Genomic DNA, 13,370 nt, shown 5'->3' on the forward strand with positions numbered 1-13,370 from the left:
TATCGCTATAGCGTTCAACTCTTAAAACGTAGCTTAAGGATCCTCTATTTTTTTATAATCTGATGTATACACAAACTAAAACTAACCCAAAGCTTAACTTAAACCGAAACCACCTGCGATATATTTTTTAACATTTCATGTCAACTCGCTCTTCGTGTGCAGAATGTCGTTACGATCAACGATGCCACACGCACGTGCTGCATGCCGCGTGCACGCCATGAATTCCAAGAAACAACCCCTTATTCTTCTCTCTGGGCCCTTCCGGCCTCCATAGTGACGTGCGTGGCGTCACGAAGTTCCAATTAATCTTTTGTGTGAAGCGCAAGTTATGCTGTCATTGGTCGAGCAAGAACCTACGACTTTCGGTACGTCTTCAAGTAGTTGCCAGAACTTGTTGTTCATCGTGTTGTGGTGGCCGGGGCTCCTCATCTTGTGTGGGGGTGCTCAGGCAGATACATCGTGTGGGCGATTCTTTGAAGGCGTGCCCGCAAGACAGGGTTCATACCGGCATGATTTGTATGAGCACGGGCCGGATTGGCAACAGCGTGTAATCCCTAGACACTATGTGCGATTCAGCATCCTATCGAACGTGCGACGCCGCATACGGCATACGATGGTTCAGTCGGGACACACGGGGTGAAAGAGAAATCAGCGTGCCCCACGCCCACGTATGGCAGGCACCTTGGCCTGTGCGCTCGGACCTTTGGACAACATCGTATCCTCTAGTTTACGGTGCGGCCGCTAAACTCGGTAGTTTGTGAAAAACGCATTCAATTTATTCTTTCCCGGAAGTTTTTTCCTGAAAAAAAAAAAAGCTGTGTCTATAGATTTTAAGACCCAATCTTTCAACCTGATTCAAAATCTAGGAGGGAAAATTTTTTGCTGTATTTATTTATTTATTTATTTATTCATTTATTTATTTGGAGATACTGCTAGCCTCACATCCGAGGCTGTTGCAGGAAAGGGGGTATCTTCAAGTAGGCGTGTACGTAGGTAAGGTTGAATCAGACAATGCATATGTTCTATACATTAACCATACAAGGGCTACTAAATGATAGCAATGATAGAATTTCTTTACCGTCTAACCGCTGAAGTCTCAAAGATATTACAAATGAGCATTTTAAGAATAGTTGTCATCCAGGAGTAATTATATTATGTTTTATTCGTCTGATAATTGTTTTAAGAGAACCCTTGACAAAATGCAATAATTCGTCAATCAGCGTGGTTTCTACCATATAATAGTTTCTTCGCAGCTACAATAGTATTCAATTTTCTTCGATGCAAGATGCACTTTGATCCCAGGCTGGGGCTCAGCCAGGTACGTATTATTTTCTATGGGGAGCTGGAGAGGGTGCTCGATTCCTTTTTATTCGTGGGATACCGACCAGTGAAATGCAAAATGCCTGTGTACTGGGTGACGTCTGCGCACGTCAGCCAGTACACCCAGAAGGGGTCAACCAGGTGGTCGACTTTTTCTGAGCCCTTCGCCACGGCGTCACTCATATTCATTAAGTGGTTTTGGGGCGTGAAATCCCCAAAATTATTATTATTATTATTATTATTATTATTATTATTATTATTATTATTATTATTATTATTATTATTATTATTATTATTATTATTATTATTATTATTATTATTATTATTATTATTATTATTATTATTTAGAGAGGCAGGGGCAGTGAGCTTCTCCTGAGTACATGCTGCCGTGTTCCTTGCCCGAGGTTTATGTTTTTCTTTACTTTTTGTACTTAAAGGCTTAGCCAGCTAGGGCACCAATATCTGTCACAATTTAATGGAAAAGGTATTTTCTTCTCAATCAGTTCACTCTCAATTGTGCAAACTCTTGTACCAATGTACCATCGATCTACGGGACATGCCTCCGACATCAAGCAGTGATATCGCTCGGGGAGCTTTCAGGGGCATCTTGCCTTACTTTTACAAATGTTGCTCACTTTGTGCCAATGCGCAAATAGAGATGCTCATAGCGAAGAGCACGAGGATAAAGCTCCGAGCCAATCGTGACGCGCCTTTGTGGGAGTCAACAGGAAGCCGCTTCTCGTCCCATTTACGCGCTCTACCTATGTCGACCCTAGTAGGCACAATACTCCCTCGCTTGACCCCTCATATCGATGGACTTCTTACAGATTGAGAAATCGATTTAAACACGGACCCTAGGCTTCAGAGATAAATTATAACGCAAACGCACACACTGAGGTGTGGTACATAAGGCCTTAAAAAAACACAAAATCTCAGCACACGTAACGCCAGACGTGACAATTCATAGCTCCTAATCTTTAACGACTTGCTTTAATTTAGTTGGGCCATGCTTTCGTCAGTACGGCGGTGAAATTAACGGGGTTATTGAAAAGTCACAGCTTTGCCGCAAAGGCGAAGCAATGGACGCAATAGTAACAAATTGGAAGGTCACACGAAGAATGACAGGCAGATAGAAGCGTGCCCCGCGTTTCTCACGCACAAATGACACACGAAACGTACTCACAGGTACGAATGAACGCGAATGAGCGTCTTAATTGTTACTTCGCTGTGTCTGAAATGCGCGCCCTTTTCACAAACGAAGACTTTGTAGCGAGTGCAGTGACTTTTGTGCGCCCGGTAGCTGAAACGGAATCATTCCGGTGAAAGCCCAAGCCGTATGATTTTCCCCACCACAAGATAAGTGCGCTCACGTGTGAGCATTCACTCTCCTCCCCCATCTCCTTGGGGCAAAGTACGCGTGAGAGTTGAGAGTGCGCGCCACCGCGACGTTACGATCTAATGACGTGCGTTCATTGCACCATCTCACTGGTAACACTGAAAACATGATAATTTCTCGAGATGGCCATCGCCAGCGGTAAATCGTAGATATAAATAGCTTGCCGTTTCACCGTTGAAAGAGGTGCTCCTTCATGGCTTAGTGGCTAATGACTTGCACTCAGAAGCAAAAGGTCGGGTGTTCGATTGCGCGCGCCGGAATCTTTTTCTGAATTACTTTTTTCTTGCGTTTTCATAAAAATACGTATACATATACGGTGAATGACACCGACGTCGACGCTGACGCCGGCAGCAAAATCCTGCCGAGAGTGTCCATATAAATGCTATCGCAGTAAAAGTATATGGTTTACTTCGAGAACGTCATAACAAGTGATGCTGCATAGGCAGCTGCAGGTGGTGGGCAAACGCCGGCTTTAATTTGATTTTACTTTCACACGTACTGTTCATGTAACAAGTTAGTTATATTTATTTGAAAGCAATGATTGTACATAACAATATAAGGAGCTATGAGTCCGTGGCGCTGCTTGGAGGGTGATTATTCTGGCAGCTGTTTTCTGCGGCATTTGCGTCTGTGCGATCATTTATTTTGTGTATGTACAGCTGTGTCTTCACAGGCCCGGCGAGAAATCATCGATACTCAAGGCGAAACTTGTTGGTGATGCTTGAAAGTGAAGTGACGTCTAAAAGGTGTCCTGGTAAACAGCTCCGTCATCTGAAAAAGCAAAATTAATAGAAAATATAGCTCCCGAAATAAACACTACGAAAGCACAACAGCGAAGCCTGACAAGGATTGTTTGTGGCTTCGGTGCCTTCAAAATTGCTTCCCTAATAATTGAGGGACAAAAATAGCACGAAAAACATGGTGAGTAGATGCGACGCACTCAGCAGAATGTACGAAGATAAGAATTAGTTGTTTCGGCTTCTTTCATTAGATGTTGCATCATTTCTTGAAGGGCAACTTAAATATCATGAAAACGTCCTCAAAAGTTGAAGGATAAAACGTGGTGACGCTTTAGAGTACGTAATTATCAAGAAAACTGGTATGAGTGGTGGCTCCGAGTGGCCAAGATGTGTGCTCACCATTCAGGTCGCCTTTGGCCATCTCCTCCGCTAGCCAAGTGGTTACAGGCTGCCTGTGAGACGGGCAACATTACATTAACATTCATTCTTTCAATTGGCACAATACTATTTCTTATATACTGCAGTCGTCGTAATCAACTACCGCATGGGTAATAATCAAGTTAACGTGCGATTGCCTTACGCAATCTCTAGTTGTAAAACTATGAATGAGTGGGCAAATTATGGTTATCTAAATAGGTCGACCACAGTGAACCAATTAATTTTAACCTATATAAAGCTAGTCAATTTTCAACAGAAATATAAGTTAACATTCTGGTATGTATGTGATACAGAATGCTTTAATTTGAACATTGTCCATATCCCTCAAATGGGGGCTGAACAAACTTATCTGAAGACTCAACAGCACATTTGAACAGTTGAAGTGCCAACAAATATATTACAGTAAAAAATTCAAAAAAGAAAAAGTTTACGCTGGACGTATAAAGCTTAGTAAAGAGCTAAGCTGATTGACTTGATATGGCTTTTAAAGGCCAACTCCAGCGATGTTTTTACAATGTCAGGGTTATGGTGGTTCTGTGTTCCTGAGACGCTCTTGTCACACGCCCAATAGCTGAAATGCTGAGCAAGTTAGAGAATATTTTTTAATAAGCAAAAAAGCACAATAACGAAACCGAAACCCAACTGAGCCCACAGTTTACGTATGACGTCACGTTTGGTAGGAACATAGAATGGGAAGTTGTACAAGGCATGCTGGTCCTGCCGGCGTGGTGTATGAAAACTGAATGCCGGGTCGAGCAGACGCTGAGCAGAGAGAGCGCCCCGAGCGTCAGCTAACATGTCCGAGACTGACAGTCTATCAGAACTGTCGGACAGCGATGACTCTGACGCAAATAATGCCGTTACCTCGCCGTTTTAGGGGCAAAGCTCCTTAAGCCGTGGGCCATGCGTTTCCAATGTTTGTAGTAGTAGTAGTAGTAGTAGTAGTAGGTAGCCGCCTCTCGTTCAGTCCTTGCAATGTCCGCTGAATGGCGGTACTTGCATATGATGAATATATCATGAAAAGATGTAAGATGGAGTGTTCACTGAATTGACGGATTGACGGATGGATGCACGGAAGGACAGATGAACAGATGCACGGATGGACAGACGCATTGACGGATGGACTGATGGACAGACGGACGGATTGACGTACGGACGCTTTGCCCCACTCATCATCATTCACTCTGCGAATATGCTGTGATTTTTTTGATCGACCCTACGCCACAACGGCCAATCGCTGAACAAGCCGAGCAACTGGTGTTGCAATATCGCGACGAAGGGTAAGTCTTCCATGTGAATGATTAGTCAATGTTTTGTTATTACATGAAAAAACATGACGTTGCTACACAAGTGCACTTGTGGTGACTGCAGGACAGCGCTCACCGACGAGAATGTCTGTTGCCCACCAATTCCTGCTGTACGGGGATCACTAAATGAATTGCAGCCCAAAAGCTTCAATCAAGGGAACGCTGTCCTAATAGGACTCCGGCGAGAAATGATCGGAACACACGCGTGCCGTTTTACTCGGTAACCAGTTTTCCCGCCTGATCACACTGATCCACTTCTCACGGAGGGCAATGTCACGAGTAAAGTTGTGATAGCAAACACTCTGCGTCTTCTAGGAGCGGTTTGTGTAGCGCACAACGCAACATCAACTACCACCCATCGCACACCTATCCACAGGGAACACGCTAAACCACCAAAGCGCCGGCCCAACACCTCGGAAGAAGGAAGAACACCATCGCCGTCGCCTTATGGCCAGCACAGTAAACGCTGCAGTGGCCAAAGTTAGCGATGCTATCGACTGCGTCACTTCCGTTGACATGCCAAACGTGACGACGCACAGACAGTGTTGCCAATAATTATGGTAAGCCAGGTGAGCCGGCCGTTTTGAGGCAATCTTTAAAATTCGTTTGCAAACAACCAGAGTATCTCTCAAGCCTGTAATTTAGCATAAACGACGGTAATGTGTAAAAAAAAAGTACCCATCGAATTTCACTGATATCTATTGACCTTGAAAAATCGCTGAAGTTGGCCTTTAAGCTGTCCTTTTTGGCTGATGCTTTCACTGGCGTCTGTGGCAGCTCCGGCAGAAGTGCACGCCCTTTGTCCGAGACTTGTAAGCAACGGCGCGTCTTTTTTTTTCTCTTTTTTTTTGCGGACACCTGACGTTTTGTCTCGAGCTTTGAGAGCTTTTCTCTTAAAATATACATTTTGTACCAGCGTAAAAATAGCGAGTTTGCTGTTCCAAAGGGCTGAGATAGCGTGACCTATGGTTCCCCGTATACAGAACTATGTCGCTCAGTTGCAGTGTTCTTTCTCTTTAGAGCGGGAATTGACTGTCGCCGTTGGCTACACCCAACTTTGCCCATTCTTCGTTTCGCTTTTGCTATGCTACTCATCACTTGAATACACGTTAAAATGTATATATCAATGTTTTTTAGGGTAAACCTAATCTAAAAAAAAAGACATTGGTAAATAGGCATGACAGCGCTCGCTCTTGCCGAGTGGCGCGAGTTCTAAATTTTCTTTCATACTCATCTCAGCGGAATTCACGTGGTTTCTGAGGCTCGAACGCGACGTCATCTTCCTGCTCGCTCGTGCAAGTACGTCGGCGCACTGATTCAAACGTCCTGCATCCTTCAGTAGAATGAATGAGCTGTGACTTTTACTGAAATGGCGATTCTTGGCCGCTGTTTGGGAGGAGGTGGGAAAGGAATATGGGGATTAAAGGGTGACGATGAGGTACTTTGTTTCACGGCTTCTCAGAAGTGAGTCGACCTCTCCTCCACCATTCGAAATAGGCCACTTGAACTAAATATATTGCGAGAGTTTTCTGTGAATCATGGTTAGACCGTAGAGTTGGCATGCCGGCGTGCAGCAGATGTTGAATTTTCCGTCTGCCTTTTTAGAAAGCTGCGCATGTCCAAATGAGATGTTCTAAACCTGCTTGGCACAGCGTCTGGCAGTGTGTGCATCGCTTGTACTCGAAGGTCGAGTAGCTTGCTGCCATTTCTTTAGTATGTGTGGTGTGTATGTGGAACCTGTTTTTTTAGGGGTGAGGCTCTTTATGGCGTGACCCGTTCGTCTCCCGTTATCGTTTGTAACCCCCGGTGGCACATACCCGAGAGAGCGGGTATGTGCGACAGGGAATAGACTTTTAGGGGCGAAGCTCCTTAAGCCATGGGTCATGCGTCCTCAATGTACGTATAGTAGGTAGCCACCTCTCGTTTAGTTCCTCGAATGCCCACCAAGATGGCGGTACTTGTATATAATCAATATATGATGAAAAGATGCGAGATGGTGGTACTTGGAGTGTTCACTAGACGGACGGACATACAGACGGACAGACGCACGGACGGACAGACACATCGACCCATGGTTGGACAGACTGACGGATGCACAAACGGATGTATGGACGCTTCGCCCCACTCATCAATAATCAGTCCGTGGATAAGCTGTGATTTTCTTAAATTCGTGTTGATGAGTAGTACAAAAAAGTCAACCGAGGGAACGCCAGGAGACAGTGAAAGAAGAAAATATCTACAAGGGTGAACTTCTTCTTTTGGTGTTTATTGCTGCTCCCGTTCCTAGTTTTGCCGTTAAATGTGTACCAAGATGCCCAGAACCACTGGCAGCCTCTAACGAAATGAGAGGACCACCTCTGTTTGAGAACAGCCTGCTTGAAATAATGCTTCACGTTTTGCGGATGAATGTTACCATAACGAATGTGACTGACTTTGATAAGTCGTGAACGAGTCATCGAAGACTCCTACGCGCACATAGGTTGATTGAACAGGCTATCGATGACTGTAGCATATATCCTTAAGCGACAATATAGGTGCACTATTCGAAGAAAAAAATTCTATAGAAAAAAGCGGCCACCACGCTCGAGTGAACCTTTTCATCTCCGTCCTCTATCACGCTGTCACACTCGCCCTTTTCGTCGTGTTCCTTCACTGGTGCAAAAAAAAAAAATAACCTACGTGGCATCGAATGATGTGTACTGTCTCGTATGGCATTTGCTCGTGGTGACCGCCTTTTCGTTGAAGATTTCTCCCCTAAAACGGTACCTTTCTATCGTTTCTTGACGTTCATGCCACTGTCATCGATAGCATGTTCAATTAACTTCTGTGGGTTAAACAGCCTTCTATATTTCTTCTAACTTGCGCCTGAGGTCACTAAAACACCACGTGTGATTCGGTAGTCACATGGTATTTTTTTAAATTCGTGTGCATTAAGAAACGGTTGCGTGAAAATTTATCCTGGGTATTTAATAAATATCCGACATTTCTGAGCAAGTGCTACAATTTCTATACGAAAGTTTTTTTCGCTAGAGTAACCATTCAAAACGTTCATTCTCCAATCTTTGTTAATTAATCATTTTGGCGGACTGGACAAAATACCATGACGTGTTTTGCGAAAATTCCGAGCAGTCCTGCACCAATTCGAGATGCATAGCGCCCGTTTGTTTTAAAAATACTCAATGCTAGCTACCTGAAACGTCTTTTATATGCACACGTGTGTGTCAATAAAGATGACAAGACGTGAAAAACCCTACATTTTTAACAAAAGTGGAGGCGGAGCAAAGAAGCAATAGGGGGAACTTGTGGCCCCATTCATGTGCGAAAATTTTTTGCTCTGATAATGAAAAATAGTTTGCTTCATAATCTGAATATTTTGGGAGGACGTTGTGGTCTGTGTTATAAAAAAGGTATCCTAGCGTAATTAAAAGTATAATATGAAATATCCGCCTTTGCTTACCCTGCGTTGTGATATGATTCGTCGGACGACGCAGGGCTTAACCTCTTTCCAAATCCTCTGGCCGTGGATAGGCTGATTCTCCGAATATCCCGTTTGTTCCTGGACATAAAAATGAGTGATCAGTTTAAGAAGCTCGTCAGTCAGTGAGTCAGTCATTCACTTGACGAGCCACACAACCCACTGGTAAGCAGAATTATTGAACTTATTGTGCATCTCTGTGTTTATTCGTTCCTTGAAAAGAATCTGCCACATTTTTTTTTGGCTGGCATAAATAAATAAAGCTTATTGCTTTACAAATCTACTACCGCAAAACTTTTTAGAATACACCACGCACGAGCAGAGTTACAGGGAATTTGTGGCTCATGCCAAGTGCTTCCTCTCTCCTCTCGTACCAGTGAGCCCGCTGACAGATACGTGAAGAGAGAGAGGTGGAGTGGATTCGACAAGGAACCAGAAGGTGCGTTCAATCTTCAGCGCCCATCAAGACCTTGAGCAGTTACTTCTTCAGTGCGCGGCTTCCTTTCAGTGTGATCGCGGGCGATTGGACGAGCATCCCGCGGAGGCTGCCGTAACTATGCAGTTCACGATCCTCAAATTAGCTAATAACCTAAGAATTTGCGTCTACGGTGAGGTTATTTGGGTTTATGAGATCATCTTAAGAAATGAGTGAACAATTTACAGCTGAATTTTTACTCACATGTTCTCAGGAGCCACGACTATCGATCGGTGGCATTTTATAGTCGTGGTGAAAAAATTGTTTCAGATCCCTTAAAGTTATCAGCACTCGCAAGAAAGCGAGAATAGAAAAGTACATGGGAATTCACGATTTTTTTATGGGGGGAGGTGCAGGATCCTGGGCGCTAGATATGGCCCAGAAACAGATACGTTGAATATGGCATTCAGTGTCTAGGCTACACACGACCTGAGGTGCTCTCGGTCACGTGTATAACTCGATGTGAATAATTTCGTCTTATTCACTTTTACAAGAAAGGTAGCGGCTCAAGAAGGCGCCTGTTTGCGAACATGACATGTAGCTGGTCGTACAAAAGTACAGTATGGACTGTGAAACAGAGGTTCAACATGATCGTTAAGGCCAGTAGTATGAAGGTTTCGGCTAATGATTTTCACAAACGAGCGCTCTGAAGGGGGCACGCCGCCGAGTTCTGGCGACAGTGACAGTGCCAGGCGCCAGAGGGGCGCCTGGGGTTCAGCGCTAGAGAAGAAATATCAAGCATCCAAAGACTCCACGGGCGTGCCGTCTCTCTCCCTCGGAAGCGTATAGTTTCGCCGACCGACTTCCTCACATCGGCCGCCAAGCAAGCCCTGTAAAGACCTGGAAGGAAAGGGGCGTGGTGATGTAGAGTTGCGTCATCTGTCGCGGACGCTCCTCAAAACGTCTCGCTCTTTCCCCAGCCTTGGCTGTGCATCGCGCGGACGAAACGATTGGAATTTTCCGGGATCTAGCGCAAAAGGTATTTAAGCGAGCCGCGGAGAAGGGAAAGCAGGAGAAGACAGTTTACGCCAGTGTGCGTAGGCAGGAGATGAAGGAGGTTTTGCGCAAGTGTGCGAAGGGTCATTCCGCCGTGTCAGCGAAGGCTTTGGTCCTCAGTGACATGGCAGGTATTGAAGAGGGTTTCCACCTGAAGGGTGAAGGCTTGTGTTACAAGCAGAAGAGTGTGTCTACTGCCAACGAGCGAAGACGTGTTGCAGCAGCTGCGCGTGGGAAGCCAACGTGTTACCGGCAAAGAAGTTTGGTGTTTGGATAGCGGCCAATTGAAGACGCGAGGTTTCCTGGAAGAGAAACTTCGGGGGCAGCGGACCGACAACAGCGCTGGACTTTGAGTGAGTGATTCTTGGAGGAGTATCATTCAGACTTTGTTCCAAGGACTTTGGACTGAAATAGTTTTCGAACTTTTTAGTCTTTAAGTGTTTTGGTTGTTCGATGCATGTGATTGCATTGTGGCGCGTATTGTTGGTTGTGTCCGTTGTTTCGAGCGTAGCTTTGATTGATTGATATGTGGGGTTTAACGTCCCAAAACCACATATGATTATGAGAGACGCCGTAGTGGAGGGCTCCGGAAATTTTGACTACCTGGGGTTCTTTAACGTGCACTCAAATATAATCACACAGGTGCACAGCATATTCGCCTCGCACAAAAATGGGGTGGCCACATTGAGGATTCAATCCCACAAACTGCGGGTCAGCAGCCGAGTCTATTAGCCACTAGACCACCACGGCGAGGCTAGCTTAACAAGCAGCAATATTATTACTCATTTTAAAAGACAGGGCGTGAAAACACGGACCCTAAAAAATAAGTGAACACACCACAAACGCCAACTAACAAATGCGAAGGCACACAACTGTGGGAAAGGAAGAAAGCACGAAAACTTATTTGTGAACGCCTATTCAATAGGCGTACCCATCAATTCCTTATGCATGTGGGTCTATGGGAAGTATAATTGTTGGGGTATTTCATAAGAATGTTTCTTTAAAGTTTAAAGAACACAATTTTTCATAATTTGGCTCTAATGTGCAGTACTGCCTTAAAGCCAAATAAACTTTAAGCGTTGCTCGTGGACGACACACGCAGAGTTCGTGAGCCAGATGTTAATGCGACACCATTTATCACACTTCGCCTAAAGACATGTGTGCTTGATTTTAGTCACTCGTTCTTTTGTTGGTTTCTCGTGAAGCGCTTCTCTTCTTCATTCCTTTTTGTTTTATAAGGCAGAGAAAAAACTCGAACATTTTATTTAGAGCAGAATTTTGTCATTGGCACAGGCCCCGTTAATTAGGGAGGTGATCACCGGGATAATTCCAAGGGCCGAAGTATCGGCCCCCCGAACTGCACCATGAAAGCGCGGACAATTTAGAAGTGGTCCTATTTGGCGCGCCAGCAGACGCCAGCTGTGGCCCAAAGAACGAGTCAGAGCTGAGAGTTGATAAACAAAACAAAATTATATTCTCAAATATGGCAGATTAAACTATACACAAATATGCACACTCGACAATAGTTTAATACGATATGTCACCAATCAAACAACGTACTACACAATACAATCAGCTACGCTCGAAAGCCCCGCCGCGGTGGTCTAGTGGCTAAGGTACTCGGCTGCTGACCCGCAGGTCGCGGGTTCGAATCCCGGGAATTCCCGGGAATCACATGGGAATATTGGGACGGTAAACCACACATTACAAACAAGAATTTCAAGCCACATAATTTGCCTGCAAAGCGTGCATCTTCGTATTATTAAGGCTTGCAACAATTAGGTGAATCAAAGTTCCTAGAGGCAGCGGATATAATAAATGTGGGAGAGAACTAACATTGCTTCTCGTAGGAGTTCAAGCTGCACAATTTGCCTGTAAAGCATTCATCTCTGCAGTAAACTCATAATGCAGATAATCTGAACCAAAATGCATCTGGAAATTTTAGAAGGTGTGACCACCTAACCTGTCAACAGACCTGCAACAATTTGGTGAATCAACGTTGCTAGAGGCAGCCGATATAAGAAATGTGGGAGATAACTATTGCTTCTTGTAAAAGTGCAAATTACACAATGTGCCTGTAAAGTGTGCGTCTCCACTGTAAATTTTATAATGTGGATAAGCCAAACCAAAACACACCTGGGAATTGTAGAAGATGAGATCACCAAACCTGTAATAAGACCTGCAACAATTTGGTGAGTCAACATTTCTAGAGGCAGCCGATATAAGAAATTTGGGAAAGGTCTAATACTGCTTCTCATAGGAGTTCAAGCTACACAATTTGCCTGTAAAGCATGCATCTCTGCAGTAAAATTCATAATGCAGATAATCTGAACCAAAACGCATGTGGGAATTTTAGAAGGTGAGACCACCTAACCTGTCAACAGACCTGCAAGAATTTGGTGAATCAACGTTGGTAGAGGCAGCCGATATAAGAAATGTGGGAGATAACTAATATTGCTCCTTGTAGGAGTGCAAATTACACAATTTGCCTGTAAAGGGTGCATCTCCGCAGTAAAACTCATAATCAGGATAAGCGAAATCAAAACACACCTGGTAATTGTAGAAGGTGAGACCACCGAACATGTAATAAGACCGGCAACAATTAGGTGAATCAACGTTTCTAGAAGCAGCGGATATAATAAATGTGGGAGAGAACTAATATTGCTTCTTGTAGAAATTTGAGGTACACAGTTTGCCTGTAAAGTGTGCATTACCGCAGTAATGGCCATAATGCGGATAAACCAAATAAAAATGCACCTGGAAATTTTACATTGGCAGACCACCATCCATGCAAGAAATTAGGTGTATCAGGACTGCTGAATATAGCCTAATTAGGGATGTGGATGAACACCCAAAATAACGGGTAGAGAAGGCAATTAAAGAGCGTAATGAGGCTGGTAGTTCCGTAAGGGTTCGAGGGACACACTAACGACTGAAATGAATGCGAGTGTGGTACAGCTATTGGTGTTTTCGTGATGTTTGCCTTGTGAGCTATCGTTGTAATGACTTGGCTTTACTGAGATTCTGAATGATCTTTGCACAAAAGTGGGTGAATTGAGTCAATTTTGGTTCGAACACTAGTGATGGACAAATGTTGTATTTCTAGGTACGTTTCTTTGTCTGCGAAACTGTGTTCGTTCATTCTGTGTTTCTCTGGGTTGCGCGTATGTCATTGTAGCTGACGAATTGATGTACTTATGCAGTGTGGTTTCGGGAGATAAGT

The 13,370-nt window shown here is 44.3% G+C and overlaps 1 protein-coding gene across 1 annotated transcript in view; it reads right to left on the reverse strand.

Moving 5' to 3' along the window:
• Positions 1–3,217: 3,217 nt before the first annotated feature.
• LOC119177381 (uncharacterized) overlaps positions 3,218–13,370 on the reverse strand; it is a 57,240-nt gene continuing 47,087 nt past the window's right edge. Inside the window, exons 4-6 of the mRNA XM_037428867.2 lie at positions 8,659–8,757; positions 3,856–3,908; positions 3,218–3,487 (exon numbers count right to left, since the gene is read on the reverse strand). Coding sequence (XP_037284764.1) covers positions 3,456–3,487; positions 3,856–3,908; positions 8,659–8,757 — 184 coding nt within the window. The 3' untranslated portion in view covers positions 3,218–3,455. The remainder of the gene's footprint in view (positions 3,488–3,855; positions 3,909–8,658; positions 8,758–13,370) is intronic.

This window comes from Rhipicephalus microplus, chromosome X (assembly GCF_043290135.1).
Source record: "Rhipicephalus microplus isolate Deutch F79 chromosome X, USDA_Rmic, whole genome shotgun sequence".
Taxonomy (NCBI): domain Eukaryota; kingdom Metazoa; phylum Arthropoda; class Arachnida; order Ixodida; family Ixodidae; genus Rhipicephalus; species Rhipicephalus microplus.